The sequence below is a fragment of the Monodelphis domestica genome, chromosome 1 (assembly GCF_027887165.1).
Source record: "Monodelphis domestica isolate mMonDom1 chromosome 1, mMonDom1.pri, whole genome shotgun sequence".
Lineage (NCBI taxonomy): Eukaryota > Metazoa > Chordata > Mammalia > Didelphimorphia > Didelphidae > Monodelphis > Monodelphis domestica.
In genome coordinates this window covers 376,526,757-376,546,454 of record NC_077227.1, presented here as the reverse complement: position 1 = coordinate 376,546,454, position 19,698 = coordinate 376,526,757, and the positions used below count along the sequence as shown (strand labels likewise).

The 19,698-nt window shown below is 38.8% G+C and overlaps 1 protein-coding gene across 4 annotated transcripts in view; it reads right to left on the bottom strand.

Annotated features, from left to right (window-relative positions):
• The window catches only part of KCNIP1 (potassium voltage-gated channel interacting protein 1), a 598,407-nt gene that overhangs the window by 341,525 nt on the left and 237,184 nt on the right, over positions 1–19,698 (bottom strand). Inside the window, exon 1 of one of the 4 annotated variants that reach the window (XM_007473995.3) lies at positions 13,993–14,871. The exons of 1 other annotated variant lie outside the window; for it this stretch is intronic. In XM_007473995.3, coding sequence (XP_007474057.1) covers positions 13,993–14,053 — 61 coding nt within the window. In that variant the 5' untranslated portion in view covers positions 14,054–14,871. Of the gene's footprint in view, positions 1–13,992; positions 14,872–19,698 lie in introns of those variants that run through there. 2 more of the 4 variants (XM_007473997.3, XM_007473999.3) reach the window with 2 other exon arrangements.

Genomic DNA, 19,698 nt, shown 5'->3' with positions numbered 1-19,698 from the left:
AATACTGAATAACCAGAGTACCACCAGAGATCGCTGACCTTGAGTAAATTTGGGTTATTTCTGATGATGATAACTAACATTTATCTAGCATTTACTGGGATAAAGATTTTATAATTATTATCTCATTTGATACAATAACCCTGGGAGATAGGCACTATATATATTCCCATTATATAGATGAGGAAACTAAGGGAAGCAAAACTTAAGTTTCTTGCCCAGAGTTACACAGAGGCCAAACTCAAGGTCTGGGGCTTTATACATTGTACACGTAGCTGCCCCTAAATAGCTGGTAGAAATCCATTTTACATTTATGGAAAAGAAAATGATAAAATGAAAGAGGTATATCCTTAACTTCTAATTATTTTAGATTTTTCCTAATCATGACAAGTTAAAGATATTCCTAGATCCCAAACACTTTGTTTTTCCAAAAGCTAGAACCCAAGATGAAGATCCCCATCTGCTATGACTCAGTGTCCTTTAGTCACCTTTTTCTAATTAAAATGAGTAATGATACTTTGGATCCCAGGACTAGAGATGAAAGGGACCTCAGAGGTCATCTAGTCCTACTGTCTTCTACCTCCATTTTACAGATGAGGAATATGAGGCTAAATTTGAACTCTAGTCCTCTGTAGTTATAATCACTACTCTTTCTATTGTACTACACTGGATGGGAAGAACAAATCAAGACCTTGGCTGGGAGAATCTCCATAGACTGTGGACTAGCCCCAGCAGGGAAATTAATCCATCAAAAGTGTACTAGGCAAGAGAGAAAGTGCAGCCTCAGCTAAATAGGATGCAAATGATGTGGCTTCTGTGCTGCAGCCCTGAGCACCTTCCATAATTGTCTGAGGACTGTGAGAAGTCTGTCCCCCTCTACTTGGCATGGCCAGGCTTTCTATAAGCATCAGGAACTGAGCTATGAACTGTGTCCAGTGCAGGGATCGGTGTCAAGCTGTCTGTGACTGACAGCATGGCTTTTCTGCTGTTACTTCCAGGTTTAGGGAGCACTTAAAATAGCAACAGTTCAGTTAATTTCTTGTTTTTTTATTTTTTCATTTCATTTTTATTTAGAACTTGAATGTCAAGTAAAATAAGCATTTCCTTTCTTTGTGGAATAGAAGATTGTTTATGAAACTGTGAATTTCTATGTTATAGAGTTTGTTTTTATCTTTTTTTAGAGTATTAAATAAATCTAATATTTCACAGTTGTCCTGCTTGTCTATAATCCTTCTTGGTTTTTTTGTCTTCTCTCTCTCTCTCTCTCTCTCACTCTCACTCTCAGCAGGGTGATGGGGGATTGATTAAGGAACTCTAGTCCCCCTTCTGGGGAGCTAGGTAGAATAGTAGATAGAGCACTGGACTCAAAAATAGGAAGACTGATCATCATGAGTTCAAATCCAGTTCCACATGCTTACTAGGTATGTGGATCTTGGGCAAGACACTTAACCTGGTTTGCCTCAGTTCCTCATCTATAAAACAAGCTGAAGAAGGAAATGATAAACCATTCCAGTATCTTTGCCAAGAAAACCTGGATCATGGAAAGCCAGACAAGACTGAGGGATTTCCTTTCTCCTTCTCACCTCCCCATATCTCAAGTTAAAAACAAACAAAAAATAACCCAAAGCTCTTACAACAAATATACATAGTCAAGCAAAACAAATTCTCACATTATTCATTTTTAAAAACATACATCCCATTCTTCACTTTGAGTTTATCCCCTATCTGCTGGGAGGTGGATAGTGGCTTAGTTCATTTTCAATCCTCTGGAATTGCAGATTTTTTTTTTTTGCACTCATCAAGAGTTCCTTAGTCTTTTGAAATTGTTTTCCTTTTCTTTTTTTTTTTAAACCATTACTTTGTCTTGGAATTGATATGAAGTATCAGTTCTGAGGCAGAGTTGTGGGTTAAGGGTTAGGCAATTGGGGTTAAGTGAATTGTCCAGATTTACACAACTAGGAAGTATCTGAAACCAGATTTGAATCCAAGACCTCTCATATCCAGGCCTGTTGTTCTTTTCAAAATTGTTGTTATTGTATAAAATGTTTTTCTTTTGATCACCTCACTCTGCATCAGTTCATACAAGCCTTCCCAGGTTTTTTTTAGAGATTTTCTCTTTACTATTCCTTGTCATAGAGTGGTATTCAATCATGTTCATATACCATAATTTATTCAGCCATTTCCCAACTTGGGCACCCTCTTAGTTCCTATTTGCTTGACCCTAAAAACAAACTGTTCAAAGTATATTTGTCCATTTGATCTTTTTTTTTTTTAACCTTTTGGGGGAGGTGAGTGAGGAACCTTGTAGTGATATTGCTGGGTAGAAAAGAATCTCTAGTTAAGTGGCTTTCTAACATAATTCCCAATTGCTTTCCAGAATGGCTGGACCAATTCACAACTCCACTAGTAGTATATTAATGTGTTTGGCTAACTTCTTCCAGAAAATAATATTTAAAATGATCAGAGTCCTCTTTGTCCTTTCCTTCCCCTCTCTTCTCTTTTCAGGGAAAAGTTTAATGGTAGGTGTTACCCATAGAATCTTAGACCTTGAAGAGATCACCCAATTTAATCCCCTCATTTTATAGGTGAGGAATCTGAATCCTAAAGACGGGAAGTGACTTGCCTGAAGATGAACAACAAGCAAACAATAAAACTAACACCAGGACTCAGGCATCCTGTCTCCCAACCGAGGGTTCTGATTATCCTTTAGACTACCTTTCATATCTCAATATCTTTCTCCCAAAATCCAAGACTCTTCTGAACCTCCTTATTTCTGTTGAAACCACCATCCTTCCCATTTTCTAGATTCGAAACCTTAGAGTCATTCTAATCTCTTTCCTTTCCCTTGTCCTTCCTATCTTATCAGCTGCCAACTCTCATCAATTAAATTTCCATTATTTCTTCTTCATCATCCATTTCTTCTTTGGTACTTCAACAATTCTCACCTAGTTTAACTGCTCATAATTTCTCAACTGGACTATCTCTAATCCATTCTCATTTCAGCTGCCAAAGTGGTATTCTTGAAAGTCTGTCAATATTCTCTCCTGCTTAATAAACTCCAATGGGATCTTTATTATTTCTAGAACCAAATACAAATTCCTCTGTTTAGAATTTTGCATCTAGGATTCACCCTACTTTTCCAGCCCTATTATATGTTATTTCACTTTATTCAGTATTTAATCTAGTCAAATTGTTCTTCCTGTTCCTCACATACAGCATTCCCATTTCAGTTTCCTTGACCATACAAAGACTGCACCTCATGCCTAGGATGCCCTCCCTCCTTATCTCTATCTTTTAAGAATATCTTGTTTCCTTTAAAGTTCAGCTCAAATGCCAGCTCCCATATGAACTCTTTCCTGATTCTTGACCTATTTGTTATTCAGGCATTCAATTGTGTCAGATTCTTCATGAGCTCATAGACTATAGTGTTTTTGGATTTCTTTTGAGCAAAGATACTGGAATGGTTTGCCATTTCCTTTTCCAGTTGGATTAAGACAAACGGAGGGTAAGTGACTTGTCCGGAGTCAGGCAGCTAGGAAGTGTCTGGATTGAACTCAGGTCTTCCTGACTCTAAGCCCAGCACCCTATTCACTGTGCCGCCCACCTGCCACTCTTGGCACATGTTAGGCACTCAATAAATGTTATGGATTGAAACACAAGGCTAAATGTGCCTACTGAGTGAGAGGCTGTCTCCCTCCTTTTCCCCAGAGTATTGAAGACAGAATTGTATATACAAGTCATTACTAATGAGAACATGTGACACAGAGACAACAAACTAGAGCAGTTATTTGCTAAAATAATTCTTGATTCCATATTTTGCTTCTAAGAACTGACACTTATAAATCACTTCCATACATTATCCCCCTTTGATCTTCAAGAAACCTTGTGAACAAGGCACTATTATTGTCCATTTGGCAGATGAGGTAACTGATGCTTAGAGTAGTTGTGATTTGCCCAGAGTCACATAGCTGGAAAATATCTGAGGTGAGCTAGGAACCCAGGTTTTCCCAACTATCTACTTCCCAATGAACCAACAGAAATACTCGCCTGATAATGCACATTCAATTTCTCTTAAGGTCCCAGTTTTCCAAGTAGTTACCAGTGACTTGCTATTAGGCTCTTTTAAACACTGTTCACTTCCAGCCTGATATATGGGAACAGCTGCTAGGGAGCTATTATGCAGAGCTTTGCAGTATTTCTCCCAATGGGGGAAACCTGGGCTTCTCATCTTCACAGTTTTGTTTCCACAATTTTGAGGCAAATAGTATGTCACAAAGATTACCAACAGGATGAGAAGTGATGTTCCAGGGAAATAACTATCCAGCTACAGGAAAGGGGGGAAAAGGGAGACCGAATAAGTGCACCACTTTGAAAAAAGATAAAAAATATTACTTCAGGTCACTTTTATGGTCAGTCTAGCCCAGAAATCAGAGAAACACAAAACCAGAATATCAGAATTTAAAGGGACCTCAGAGGTCTAGTCTAAGCCATACTCAGCAGGAACATGGTCATCTAGGCTCTGTTTGAAAACTCCTAGGGATGGGGAGCTCACTAACTTACTATTTTTTTTTGAGAGCTATAATTAGGATATTTTCCTTACACTTAACTGCTTCTTTCCAACTTCTACCCATTGTTCCTAGTTCTGCCCTCTACGACCAAGCAAAACAAATCTAATCCTTCTTTTACATGATGGCTCTTTATATACTTGAAGATAGATCTCAATCTCTTCCTTCACATACACAACTTCCATATAGAATATTATCTTCCCTACTTTCCTTACCTAGTGAGATTTTCAGTAATGTCTTTCTTAAACTATGGTACTCAGAACTGAATATTGAAGATGAGACTTAACCAGGAAAGAAGATGGTGGGAGTCTCCTCTAACTAATTCTGGACATAATGTTTTTTTTAATAGAGCCTAAGGTTGGAATAGTCTTTTTTGGCTACTATGTGTTAGATTGTATTGTATTTGTAATATACTAAAACCCTCAAACTAAAACTGTTATGTATTTTATTGTTTTTAGTACTCTTTTTTTATGGGTTCTTGTCACTCTTTTGTACTCATCCTCCATTACCTGCCTTTCCTTCTATCTTCCTTGCATATCTCATATATTGTAGTTGATTGATGAATTCCATAGACAAATGGGAAACTTTAGGTCTCTTTTTTCTTCTTTATCATAACTGCTTATGTGTGAATTTCAGCAACGCATTTTTTTTTTCGTTTTACAGGTAGGAGTTGCCTAGGCTATGTGAATTCTCTATTCTGGTCGCTCACTATCATTACATTTATTTAAACATTTTAATATTAAATTTAAATTAAAACTTAAAAAAAGTTTTCTGTTTCTTATGTTGCCTTAGCATCCCATATATCACTCTCCCTCTTCCTCTCTGAAAGCCATTTCATAGAACAGTATTTTTAAGAAAGACAGAGAGAGAGAAATAGAGAAAGAAAAAGAGAGAGAAACAGAGAGAAAGAGAGCCTGAGAGACAGAGACAGAGAGTGAGAGGCAGAACAACTGATCAATGTGTTGAGAAAATTTAAAAGCATGTGCATGTGTAAATGACTGTGGACCTCCTACCTTCATGAAGGGGTAGGTCGGGTGTGTCTCTTCATCTATTTTCATTTGAGTCCTACTTGATCTTTATTATTTTGTTACCTTCATTTTGATTTTTTGGTGTGTCACTGTTCTTTCCATTTATACTGTAATCACTACATATGCTATTATCTTGGTTCTGCTTCACTTTATATCAGTTCACATAGATCTTTGCTTGCTTCTCTGTATTCATCACATACGTCATTCCTTATAGCATAGTGACATTCCATTAAATTCATGTACCACAATCTGTTCCCCAAAGGATGTGCTTCTACCTTGTTTCCAATTCTTAGCTATCACAAAAAATATTTTGGAGTAAATTGGTACATTTTTCTTTCTTTTCAATGGCTCCCTTGGGATCTAAGCCCAGAAATAGAGCCTCTAGTTCAAAGGATATGAATATTTTCAAAGTGATTTTCCAAAATGGTTTTTATCATCTCATGGTTCCATCACAATCTCCTCACAACCCTCCTCTGCTTCAGCATTGATGATTGCCATTATTGTTTCATTTTTGCCAATTTCCAGGGGGTGAGGTGAAACCTCAAAGTTGCTTTGATTTGCATTTCCCAGGCTATTAGTGATTTGGAACATTTTTCATGTGGTTGTGAATCATTTGCAGTTCTTTTGAGAACTGTTTATTTACTGGGGAATGGCTATTTGTTATGTGTGTGTACATAAATACACACACATATATATTCATTTTATGTATCTTAGACGCCGAACCTTTATCAGAGAAATTCAGTAATTCATTCTTGAAAGCTTCCCTTCCTTCCTGAGTGAAGTACCCTTTGAAGACTCTTAAAATATAGGGTCCTATTGATCTTTTCTCTGAGATTAATCCCTCCAAATCTAGGATGTCCATTATACTACGTATAGTGTTTTCCTTCCTATCTCACCAAGTGTGGTACCTAACCTTTTTTTTAAACTCTTACCTTCTGTCTTAGAATCAAGACTGTGTATTGGTTCCAAGGCTGAAGAGTGGTAAGGGCTAGGCAATAGGGGTTAAGTGACTTGTCCAGGGTCACACAGCTAGGAAGTATCTGAGGCCAGATTTGAGGTACCTAATCTTTGAGGATGATATTATGGAAAATTTCCACATGGTCTTTTTTTTTTTGCAGGTTCCTGTCTTCTTCTTTGTGTGTCACTGGCACCAAGATATTACTTTTCGGGAGTTCCCCCCATCATTTCAGCTTCAAAGGTTAGGTATATATTAGAATATTCTAATTTTTCTCATTCACCAATTCCCCCCAGTGAATAGCTATAATTTCCTGAATCCTTTTCTTAAGTCTAGTCAAGTTTTCAACCTGTTTTATCTCTTGTGAATTTGCTATACATCTTATTTGCACTTTCCTTCAAACATATACCTTAAATTAACCTTTTTCTTCATAGTATCAGATATTTATAGTCTGAATGGACCTTATAGATTACCTAGGTAAGTGATTCTCCAAGGAGCTCCTAGGAGTTTTGCTAGGTGTGTCAAGAATTGTGTAGAGATCACATTGCAATTAAGAGTCTCCTGAGTCTCCATAGCAATTCTTCATACCAAAGAAGAATATTACAACATGAACAAAATAGTTTGAGAATCACAGAAGCCCATAAAGGTGAAACCATTTGTCTAAAGTTACACAGGAGTATAAATGGTGTTTGAATAAATAATAATAAATAAATGGCTTACTTCACTCCAACTACATGGCTCTTTTCATAAGCCCCTGGCTGGTCATTAACCCATCTCTAGCTCTGTCCTGTTTCCCTTTTGATATAGCCACAAAAATTGTGTGTACTATTTTATGGATGTATTATAGGGAAATAAGTGTTTTGTGCTTCATTTTCCAAACTTTTTTTTAATTAGAAAGAGGTACAAGGCATTTAATAAGTAAAGTCAATTTAAAACCAACAGACCAAATAACAGGATTCATTCCAGGTGGAGCATTGGTGACTGAAATTTTATCAGGAAAGCACTATTTCCTGCTGGGCCCATAGCTCTGTAAAATACTGGATGACAGCTGAACATTCCATATCATCATCATCATCATCATCATCTTTTCATCATTAGTTCTATGTGAGGACTTCCCTGGTGTCCCAAGCTACTATTGCATTTCCCTCTAAATATTGTTATATACACATACATAGATATACACAACATAACATATCCCAATATAATGTACTATACACATGTTTGTATGTATATAGGTTTATATATACACACACGTATATACTTAAATGCATGTATGTATACATATCTTGCATGTACCTACATATTATCTGCCTTGATAGAATGTAGGCTCCTTGAGAGTTGTATCCTTGCCATTCAGCACAATGTCTGCTATATCCTAAGTGGTTTTTGATGAAAATATTGACTAATTATTTTAATCAATCCTTTTTTGGGGAAACATGCCTTATGTAATATTTTATGTATATATATTCAAAGCACTGAGCTGGGCACTATATGAGAGAAGAATAAAGAGTAGACACATGATTTAATTGATCTGTAGATAGGTAGTACAATGGGTAGAACAGAGTTTGAATCCTGCCTTGGACACTGACTAGCTATGTGACCCTAGGAAAATCATGTCATCTCTCAGTGCTTCAGTATCCTCAGCAGTAAAAGGGGCTGTCATAAAAGTTCCTTCCTCTTAGGGTACTTGTGAGGATCAAATGAAATGATATACATAAAATATTTTGCCAAATTTTTTTGTTGTTCTGGCATTTTAGTCATGTCTTACTCTTCATGGCCCAATTTGGGATTTTCTTGGCAAGGAATGGTTTGCCATTTTCTTCTCTAGTTTATGTTATAGATGAGGAAACTGAGGCAAATAGCGTTAAAGGACTTGCCCTGAAACACACAGCTTGTAAGTGTCTGAGCTTGGATTTGAAGTAGGAAGATAGTGTTCCTAAATACCAAGCCAGTGCTCTATCCAAATAATAGCTTTTATTATTATAGAGGAAACTCTCAGATGTTTACATTTCTTCTCCCAATGAATGCTGGCACCTTCTTTGCAACTTAGAGTCTTAAATAGTTGTCTGGCACACTGAAAAATTAGGTGACTTGTCCTTGGTCACTCAACTACAGTGTTTCAGAGACAGGAATTGCCCACAAGTCTTCCTGGCTATGAGGCCAATCATCCATTCACTAGGCCATGCTATTGGGGAGATAGAGATAAATAAGATAAAATCTCTGCCTCACATGGAACCACTCATCTAGTAGAGAATTGGAGGTTTATAGGAAAATGAGATGGTTTCTGAGGGGGAAGAAGGTGATCAGGCAGGGTTTCATATGGGATGTAACATTTGAATTGGGCCCAGAAGTTCCAGGACCATTAAATAGAGAGATATGTCCATCAGTGGGGAAAAATGCCACATAACCAGTGAATTAATGAACAAAGGGGAAAATTGCAAAGCATGAATATTTTTTCAGAGAAGCTGACAAAAATAAGGATGTGTTTTAAGTTGAATGTGTCCTTTAAATGCAGCGAGTGTCCTTGACAGAGACCATGTGAGGATAATCCCATTTCCAAGAGCTCTCAGGGTAGGCTGGTCTAGAAAGGAAGAGAAAGATCACTGGACAGAATCAGAAGCCTGGGGCTTTAGTTCCAGATCTTACCCCTATAAGCTTGTTACCTAGGGCAAATAATTTAACTTCTCTGGGCCTATTTCATTCATCCTTTGTAAAATGAGGGGAGATGAGCTAAAAAGAATCTAATGAATATACAATCCTTCCACCTCCACGATTATGCTTTTTTCCTTTGATTTCATGAAGAAAATTCCCTAGGAATCTGAAGTTGCCTAGAGTTGCTTTGTCATTTCCTGTTGCTTACTGTAAAAATCTGTTGTGACTCAATTCTATTAGGATTCCTACTAAGCATGCCCCTGCCCCCATGGATTTGTGCCTGCAAGCCCACTTCCATATATACACACAGAATTTATCTGATTCCCTTTTTCATTATCCATGCCATGGACACATACCCCACCCCACCCCACACACACATACACAAACTTGCACACTCAGTGGAGAGAATAACAAGCCTTTGGAAATTTACAACTGGACTTGGGATTTGCAGAATGAGCTAATGTTACTCAGTAGAGTGGCACTCTCTAATTCTAAATGATGTAGGAATAAAAGTCCCCAAAGACTCTGAAATAACAAATTCATCCTCAAAATTAGGTAAGGGGGATGAATGTAAACACATTTGAATTATCTGAGCTAAATAATGAAAAGGCTAAGAGAGAAAGCATTTGTTGACACTGAAAATCAGAGCAAATAATTCATAAAAATATTCCCTCTCTAATATCTCATGTAGTTCCAAACCATGCCAAATGAAAATGATTTGGACAATGTAACTATTTCCAATATATGTGAAAAGAAAGACTCATAGTATTAGGTATGCTAGCTGGCAGTGGATTGACATCATCCTTACACAGTGGGAGCTATCTTGCAAAAGGTCCTGAAGTCATGTGGTGTTGCATCTGTTTTGTTTTTAGGATCAAGTCAGAGAAAATTGGAGTTGGAAGTTGTTTTTGGAAGGAAGTTCTCAGGGGTTATGACATTAATGACTGTCTTTCCTAGAGCTAGCTCAGTCTAGACCAGAGGTTCTTAATTGGTTTTGGGTCTTGGACCCCTTTGGCCATCTGGTGAAGCCTGTAAGGCTTTCTCAGAATAATGTTTTTGAATGCCTCAGATAAAACATAAGAGTATCACAAAGGAAATAAATTTCATTGAAGAAAAGTTAACAAAATATATTTTTTACGTTCACAGATCCCAGCCATCTACACTCAGGTTAAGAAACCTTTTCTAGGTTTTTTTTTTTTTATGACATTGAGGGGGTATTTAAAAACAGGAAGGTCCAAGCAACACTAACCCATAGAATTCTAAAACTTCAAAGCTAGAAGGGACCTAATAGGGCATCTGGTCTATCCATAGTTGGAAAGGAATCCCCTCTGTAACATTGCTAAAGAGAGGTAATCCATTCTCTGCTTGAAGACCTCTAGAGAGAGTGATTACCCCTGAGAGTGTCGATTCTACTTTTGGATAGCTCCACTCAGTATTTTTTTTTCCCTTTTCTTATAGTTAATTGATATATGCTTTGTCTTTATTCTTGTTTCTTTTTGAAACTTCTACCTTCTGCTCCTAGTTATCTTCCTTAGGGTCAAGCAAAATAAGCTTAATTCTTCATTTACATAACAGTCTTTCAAATGCTTTAAGTAGCTATCAACAATCCCCTAAGATTCTCTAAGGGAGAATAGTTTTAGTTCCTTTAATTGACCCACTTATAATGGCATGTCCTCCAGTCTTCTTACCATTATGGTTGTCCTTTTCCAGATACAGTCCAGCTTAAAGGTGATTTTCCTAAAATGTGGCACTCCAAACTGAGCACAATACTCCAGATGATAGTTTACCAGGATAGAAGGCTGAAAGACTGTGTGTCACCTTCTGATTGGAGCTGAGTTCCTGAAACAGGTCCTTAGACCCAGAATTTTTTGCCTAGTTTGCCAGGAATTTGACTATGACAAGGGTATAACCTAAAATATAAGGCCTAGCATCCTGAGAATTTCTTCACATGAACAGATGTTGGGTCTTATCAGCTTTAGTGTGGGCTTAAGTAGGTAACCCTGAGTTATATTGAGAAAGTTTGTGTGACACAGAAATGACCCAAGGGGCATGGAGATAGTGGCCTAGTGAATGAAAAAAGAATGATATGTGGCTTCCTAGAACCCTGGAAGAAAAGGACCATGAGCTTGTCTGTCTCCTGCAAAGTCTGGTGGGACCTCCTGAGGCCTCCTGGATCTTCATTTAATTCTTTTTTTATTAGAGCAATGATTTCATTGGCATAGGCAGTTCCTGGTGAAGAATTTCATTTTCCAGTGCAGGTTGATGCCCTCTCTGTTACTTTATAACCATAAAGAGTTGCCTGGAGTCACTGAGACATTAAATGATTTGACCAGGGTCATAGAGACAATATATATCAACAGCTGAAATAGAACCCAAGTCTGTCTGATTTGAGGCCAGCTCCTTACCAAGTATCCCACAGTTACTTCTTCCTAGAGTTTTATATTGGAAGAGATAACAGAGGAGGAAGAAGTAGGGGGAAAGTTCTATTATAGCCATAGGGGAAACATTTAAAAATGAAAACTTTAAATAAGTTCACAGGTCCCACTTTCTTCCTATACTTCCCCTGCTATCCTCAGAGAAGTGATCTATGAAGAGGAGGCCAGGTATTTAAATCACATACCCAACTTATAAAAAACAGCACTAGGTAGAAAGAGCAATAGAATTGGAGTTTGAAGACCAGGGTTCAAATTGTGGGTTCTGCCACATACCAGGTGAATGATTCTGGGTGAAATCACTTTCTCCCTCTGAAAAATGAGGGAATTGGTCTAGATGGATTCTAACGTCCCTTCCAGCTCTGAATCCTGTGATCTCATCAAATATTTTTGTTTGTTTCCCTCAGTGGAGAAGCAGTATTGCATTAGGAGAGAGAGAGAGAGAGAGAGAGAGAGAGAGAGAGAGAGAGAGAGAGAGAGAGAGAGAGAGAGAGAGAGAGAGAGAGAGAGAGAGAGAGAGAGAGAGAGAGAGCTGGATTTCGTCAGGAGTTCAAATCTCATCTCATCTCCTTACTAGTTGTGTGACCATGGGCAAGTTGTTTAACCTTGCTGAGCTTCAGGGGTTTCAGCTGAGGGGATTCAATGGAACGGCCTCTATTGTCCTTTCTAGCTCTCAATCTACATGCACAAGTCTGATTATCACAGTATTAGGCCACATTGTACAATTCTATATTTGGTAGCACCTGTCAAATTTCAACTTTCCTTTCTTCTGACTCCATTCTGGACTTCACTTAATTAGTTTTCAAAGGATGGACAGAAATCCCAGTCCAACACCAAACCAATATCACTTGCTATCTAATTGTATTGGGAACAGGTTTTCCAGAGCAGGTTGTTTACCCAAAGCACATACATAGGTTGCTGAACTTCATATGACAGCTCTACTGTGTAGTCTGGGCCCAAGGACAGCCTCTACTAGGCCCTTTATGATTCAGATCATCTCAGGAATGCTACAAAGAATTCTCTAGAGGGAGATAAATTCAATGAGACTGAGACTTATCCCTACTTATGTCTAGAAAGGCACTTTTCAGGGGTATTTTTAAAAAAAGTTCATGCTGTCCCAAGTATGCATCATTATCCAAATATAACTAACATATTAACTAACACATTGTTGAGGTTAAAGGCCTAATCAAAGTGTGGACTCCCACATTTCACCATGGTCATAAAGTTGACAAAACTATATTGTTATAAGTAATAGGCACTAACAAATCCTCTGGAAAATTCCTGTAACATTTACCCATTTAAAAACAAAAACTAAAAACTTTTCACCATCCTGTTTCCTTCTTCTGCCTGCTTCTAGATGCAATAAAGATATTGGCATATTGGTGATGTGGTTCCTTTGGCCCTGGTTAAATGAACTCCACCAACCTCCACCCCAACTCAGACAAGATTTTTCCCAGCTCCATCTGGAGACTCCTGGCAACTTCCCACCTTAGGCCACCCATTCAGAAAGAGCTGAAAACTCAGTGGAAAAAGCAGAAAAATGAAAAGTGTCCCTCCAGCTGAGGACACAGAAGTTCCTGGGGAGAAAAGAGAGTTGAGGTTCAAGGGGCGCTTTTGACTCAGGCTGCTATGTTTATTTTTCAGTCCTACCCCCTACTGTCCATGTCAACTTCCTATTCTACACCTCCCCCCACATCCCCGATGCTCCTAGTTAAGCCCCATGCACAGATGAGGAAGAAATGAAGCCTTTACTTGACCTGTTTGCTATGACTTCCTGAGATGGGCGGAACAGGAGCTCTGAGCATCTTATCCCACCAGGCAGCTAATTCGTTTTGGTTTGCAGACAGAAGCTCTCCTCTCCCCTGCTGAGATTCCCATGTCTAGAACTAACATAGACATGTGTGTGGTCCCTGTGTATAATCGGTGCTCCAAGATGTCATGGGAACCAGGAGGTTTTCAAATGTTTTTATTTATTCTTTAAAATTTCCACCCCACAATCTCTTTTTGGCAGACTTTCAGCCCTTCCCTTCCCCATTTGCCATTTTTCTCTCCCCCTTATGATTATACTGAAGCCAGGGCTCTGGTAGTCCCTGATAGCACCTGTCAGCCCCCCCATACACATGGCCAAGAATACACATGGCAAACCCCAAAGGTGTCTCACCACCACAACTAGGCAAAGCCTGAGCTCCCTCAGTGCTGTTCTTTCCCGGGAATTCAAAGGGAATCTTGCTTCTATACAGGGGACCACACTTGCCCCTCACTTCCATATTCACGGATATCGCACATGGTGGTCCTCTTTGCAGCACTCTAGCTCCCCAAACCCAGCTCAAAGGAACAAAAGGTAGTGAAGGAGAGAAGCTTACCTTTGGAGGGTCGCCTTTGTTTGGTCTGCAGAGAGGAGAAGGTGCCCATCACAGCCCCCATGATCACTGGTAGTTGTGTGTGACTTTGGTTCTCCTCCCTCCCCCGCCCCTCCCCCTCTTTTAGAAAAAGATCAGTTTGGCTTGTCTACTCAAAAAACAAACAAACAAATAAATAAATGAAGAAGAAGAAGGAAAAGGAAAAGAAAAAGAAAGAAAGAATAAAGAAAGAAAGAAAAGGGGGCAGCCAACACTGCAGCTTGGTATTCAGCAAACGTTGGGTTTGGAGATTTTTTTTTTCTCCTCTTCAGTCAACACACATGCACTGACTCACACAAGCAGCTGCTCTGTAATCATTCAAAACAGCTCCCCATCAAATGATAATGCCAGGTAGATTCCCTCAGACCAGGGCTGAAAGCAGATGCATCAAAATATTTACTGGAGCTCAGCCCCATCGACACACCGGGCTAATCCTTACTCCCGTCCCCGATGATGGTTCGAGCCAGGCAGCCAGCCGCCTGTGGGGCTGAGTCTCAATGCCTCCCCTCCCCGTGCATACTAAACTCCAGTTCGGGAGGCATGGGGTGGGTCTCCCGGGAGGCATGGGACTGGGGCTGAGTACCAATCATGAATGAATGAGAACCTGCTCAGTGGAAAATGAGAGTGAAGTAGTCGGAGGCAGAGCAGCTGTGCGGAAGGCGCGCTCGCTGTGATTAATAGAGTCTTAGGGAAGCAGGAAATAAAATTGTTAGGGGAGGGGGGAACCCTCTTCTCTGGTGCATGACCTCCCCCTTCCCCATCCCAGCAAAGAAATGAGGAGGGTGTCAGACTGCCTGAGGGCAAATTGCCCCACTGCTCGCCTTTTTTTTTTCCTCTTCCCTACTTCCTCACGTGTCAGATGCATGTGCTAAGCTGGCTAATGATAATATCCTCATTGCATAGAGTGCAGGGGGGAAATGGGCATATATCATCGTGAATGAGAAGCCTCGACTATTGGCCTTGCCACCTCTCTCAACATAGCGGCAAATTTTCCCCCAAGCCAAAAGATGCAGGGTTGCTTTTAGAGAGGGTGTATTTTATCTGCGCCTGTCTTTGAAATGCCATTACATTTTCTCTGGAGTTCTTGGTGGTTTAGGATTTGGGAGCTGGGAGGGGAAGGGGTTCAGAGCCAGAAGAGGAAGATGGACAGGAAAACTGAGTGACCTTAGGTTGCAAAGAAAGACTAGGACCTAGGCAAATTGTAATGCCCTCCCCTGCCACTGACCACACCCTGCTGGGGGGCCCAGAGTACCCTAAATTCTGGAACATCTTCCTAAAAAGTGGTGATGGAGCAGGCCTAGGAAACTGTATAGGAACTTCACACATGCACCCTATGCTCACTGCACTGACCAGACATCTGAGCAAGATGATAATGGTGCTGCTAGTGGGCAGAGAGCTCCCAGACTGGGGTACTCCACTATGCTCTTGAGTCTAGACTAGAAGATTAGAGCCACGACTAGAACCAAGTCTTCCTAAAAATGTGTCAGGACAGGATAATGATGCTACTATTGGACAGAGGACCCCCAAACTGGACTATTCCACTATCCTCTTGGTTCTATTACTAGACTAGATTAGAGCCAAGACAAGAACCATGTCTTTCTAAGAAATTATTGTCTTTCATTACTTGTTTATATGGATATATGATTTTGGGTTTTAAAAGATTGCTCTATTGCAAAAATGAATAATAAGGAAATAGGTATCAAGTGATAACATTTGTGTAACCCAGTGGAATTGCTTGTCGACTCCTGGAAGAGGGGAGGGGAAAAATGAATCATGTAAACATGGAAAATTATTTTTAAAATAAAATCTAAAAAATGTATCATCTTTTAGCTGCTACTTGGTTTCTGTTTTTATTTGTTTGGTTTTGTTTCATCCTGAAGTTTGAGGATAGTTCCAGGGATACCTTGATAGGATCTTTGCTGCCCAAAATTTCAATGATATGATTGTCAGACACATGACAGTGTTTGATGACAATCTCTTTCTTCTCTTCCACTAAATCTATATAACAGAGCTCCACTTCTCTTCTGCATGAGTTTACAATTTAATCTAATCTTATACAATGTGTGCATGTGTATACATTCCCATGTAGATGTGTAAGATATAGATATAATACAAGGATAGATCTAGTCCAAGTACTCTAGAAAATATGTAGGAAGAAAGAGAGAAAATGCTTTTATCTTGGGGTAATTAAGGAAGTTTTCATTAAAGAAATAGGCCTTGAAAAAAAAGAGAGGGATTTTTAAAAATTTTCACTTTCTGTCTTAGAGTCAATTCTATGAATTGGTTCTAAGGGAAAAGAAGGGTAAGGGCTAGGGCTATGGGGGTTAAGTGACAGCTAGGAAGAGTCCTTTCAAATTTGAACCCAGCCTTGCCCGTTTCCAAGCCTGGCTCTCTATCCATTAAGTCACCTAGCTGCCCCTGGAGAGAAGAATTTTAAAAGGTGCCTTTGAGGAGGAAAGCTTGGAGAATGGTTCAAATGAATGTACAAGAGGAAGGAGGAGTAAGATGAGGGTCAGCTAATAGCCCAGGTTGGCTGCAATATGGACTGTATGATGAGGAGCAATGTGAAATTAAGCCAGAAATGTAGACTGGAGCTAACCTGTAGACGGACTTGAATGCTAGACTGAGGAATTTGTATTTAGTCCTAAAAGGAAAACACTGAAGATATTTTTTTTTTTTGTAAAACAGTGCATTAAGGAAGATTAGTTTGGCACCTACATGAAGAAAAAATTGGAGAAAGGAGAAACAAGAGGCCAGAAAGGTATCATGGCTCATTGGAAAAAGTAATGAATTTGAAGTTGAGGATTGGGGTTCAAATTCATGTCCTGTGAATTCACTGAACCTCTTTTGGTCTCAGTTTCCTCATCTGTAAAATAAATATAATGATGATAATAAGCCCAAGGATTATTATGAAAATAAAATGAGATAACATTTGTATAATATTTCATAATCTACAAATATGGTAAGTATCAATATAACCCACCCAAATGAAAATTATTTCAAGTCCTCAAAAGTATGAAGAGATCCTAAGACCTAAAAGTATGAGGCCCACTCACTGATCTGACTGATGAGAATTCAAACCAGGGTGATAATAGTAAGAGGTGTAACAGGATAAGTATACACTTAGGTATAAGAAGGGCAGCTGGGTGGCTCAGTGCATTGAGAGCCAGGCCCAGAGATGGGAGTTCAAATTTAGCCTCAGACACTTCCTAGCTGTGTGACCCTGGGTAAGTCACTTAACTCCCATTGCCTGACCCTTATTATCCTTCTGCCTTAGAACCAATACATAATATTAATTCTAAGATGGAAGGTAAAGGTTTAAAAAAAAAGAAATATGGTTGAAATAGAATACCAATCTAAGATTTGGGGTGGTATGATAATAATTATTCCCTATAGCAAATTCTACTTTTTCAGAGCACTTATTTGATACCATAGTATTAGCTGCTAGGTGGCTTAGTGAATATTTCTCTGGGCCTGGAGTCAGGAAGATCTGAGCTCAAATTTGACTTTAGACACTTACTATTTGTGTGATCCTGACCAAGTCATTTAATGGGATAATAATAGCACCTACCTCACAAGGTTGTGATGGGGTTCAGATGAGAAAATTATATAGTGTTTAACATAGTTCTTGGCATTTGGTAAACATTTTATTTTTATTTTTTTGAAAATTTTATTTAATTAGTCAATTTAGAATATTTTCCCATGGTTACCAGAGTCATGTTCTTTCCCTCCCCTCCTTCCACCCCCTCCCATAGCTGATGAGCAATTCCACTGGGTTTAACCTGTGTCATTGATCAATACCTATTTCCATATTATTGAATATTTGCACTAGGGTGATCATTTAGAGTCTACATCCCCAATCATATCCCCATCGACCCATGTGATCAAGCAGTTGTTTATCTTCTGTGGGCATTTGGTAAACATTTCATAAATGTCTACTTCTTTCTTTTGTTAGTAAGGAAAATGAGGCTTAGAAAGATCCAGTGATTTGCTCTGGTTATAAGCCTCTGTTTCTTTGTAGCAGAGCTGGGACCAGGATCCAGAGGGAGCCTTTTGACTTCTAGTCCATAGTACAGAATCTCCCATGAGAAAGCCATGTGGTCCATAATTTCTTTCTTAATTCTATATCCTTTATACCTCAAAATTCACAAAACCATATTGGGACTAGTGAAAAGTAAGGGAATGGGGAGGGATGGGTTTAGGGAACTTGTATCCAAGGATATCCAGGATGGGACATTTTTTTCTTTTTTTTCCCCAAAATGTTTTATTGATATACTTTTTTTTTTTTAACTCTTAACTTCTGGTTTATAATCAATATTAAGTATCAGTTCCAAAAAAGAAAAGTGATAAGGGCTAAGCAATTGGGGTTAAGTGACTTGCCTAGAAGGAATTCCATGCGAACTGGAACAACCTCCAGGAACTGATGCAGAGTGAAAGGAGCAGAACCAGGAGAACATTGTACACAGAGACTGATACACTGTGGCACCATCAAATGTAATGGACTTCTCTACTAGCAGCAATGCAATGATCCAGGACAATTCTGAGGGACCTCTGAGAAAGAACACTATCCACATCCAGAGGAAGAACTGTGGGAGTAGAAACACAGAAGAAAAAACTACTGTTTGATCACATAGCTTGATGAGGATATGATTGAGGATTTAGATCCTAAACAAGCACTCTAGTGCAACTAGCAATAACATGGAAAAATAGGTCTTGACCAATAATACATATAAAACCCAGTGGAATTGCTCATTGGCTATGGGAGGGGGGTGGAAAGAGGGGCGGGAAAAGAACATGAATCATGTAACTATGAAAAAATATTCTAAATTAATTAATTAAATAAAAAAAATTCAAATTAAAAAAGCAACAAACTTTACAATAAAGTATGCAAATATCCCATGGAAAAAAATTACTTGCCCAGAGTAACACAGCTAAGAAGTGTCTGAGACTAGATTTGAACCCAGGTCCTCCCAACTCCAGGCCTGGCACTATCTACTATGCTACCTAGTTGCTCCTACTGATGCACTTTACAAGCAAAATGTTATCACATACCAATGATTCCTGATCCAACAGTAGAATCATTCTTTACAATTAACAAATACAGTTAATCAAAACAAATAAAAACACAGGCCATGTCTAGAAATTTATCCCTTATTCCTAACCTATTTTACAAGTTCTATCTGCTTAGAGATAAGAGAAATGCTCCAGCATTAGTTTCCTGAAGTCATGATTGGTTACTGCATTGATCAGAATTCTCTTGTCTTCCTTTAGAACCTCCTAGCTACTTTTGTGTATAGTACCTTATTTCCTTCTTCAGTTTTAGAATCATAATCAAATTAACTCTGCCTTTGTTCCAAGAATGAAATGGCTCCATTCCTTCTGACTCTATTCAGCATCCCAATATTTCCCTGCTTAAGACTCTGGCTATCAGGTCCCCCATGGGTATTGTTTTTCCTATTATAATGGAGATTAATTGAGAACAGTGAATATCCTTGCTTTTTTACTTTATTTTTATTGTTACTGTATTCCCAGGCCTTAGCACGATGCATGATCTTCCTGTAAATTATTCTCTTGGTCCTACTTACTTGGTCCTCTTTCATCTACTACCAATCTTTTCTGAATTCTTCATTTTTTATTTCTTATATTTAAATCACATTCCATTAAATTTCC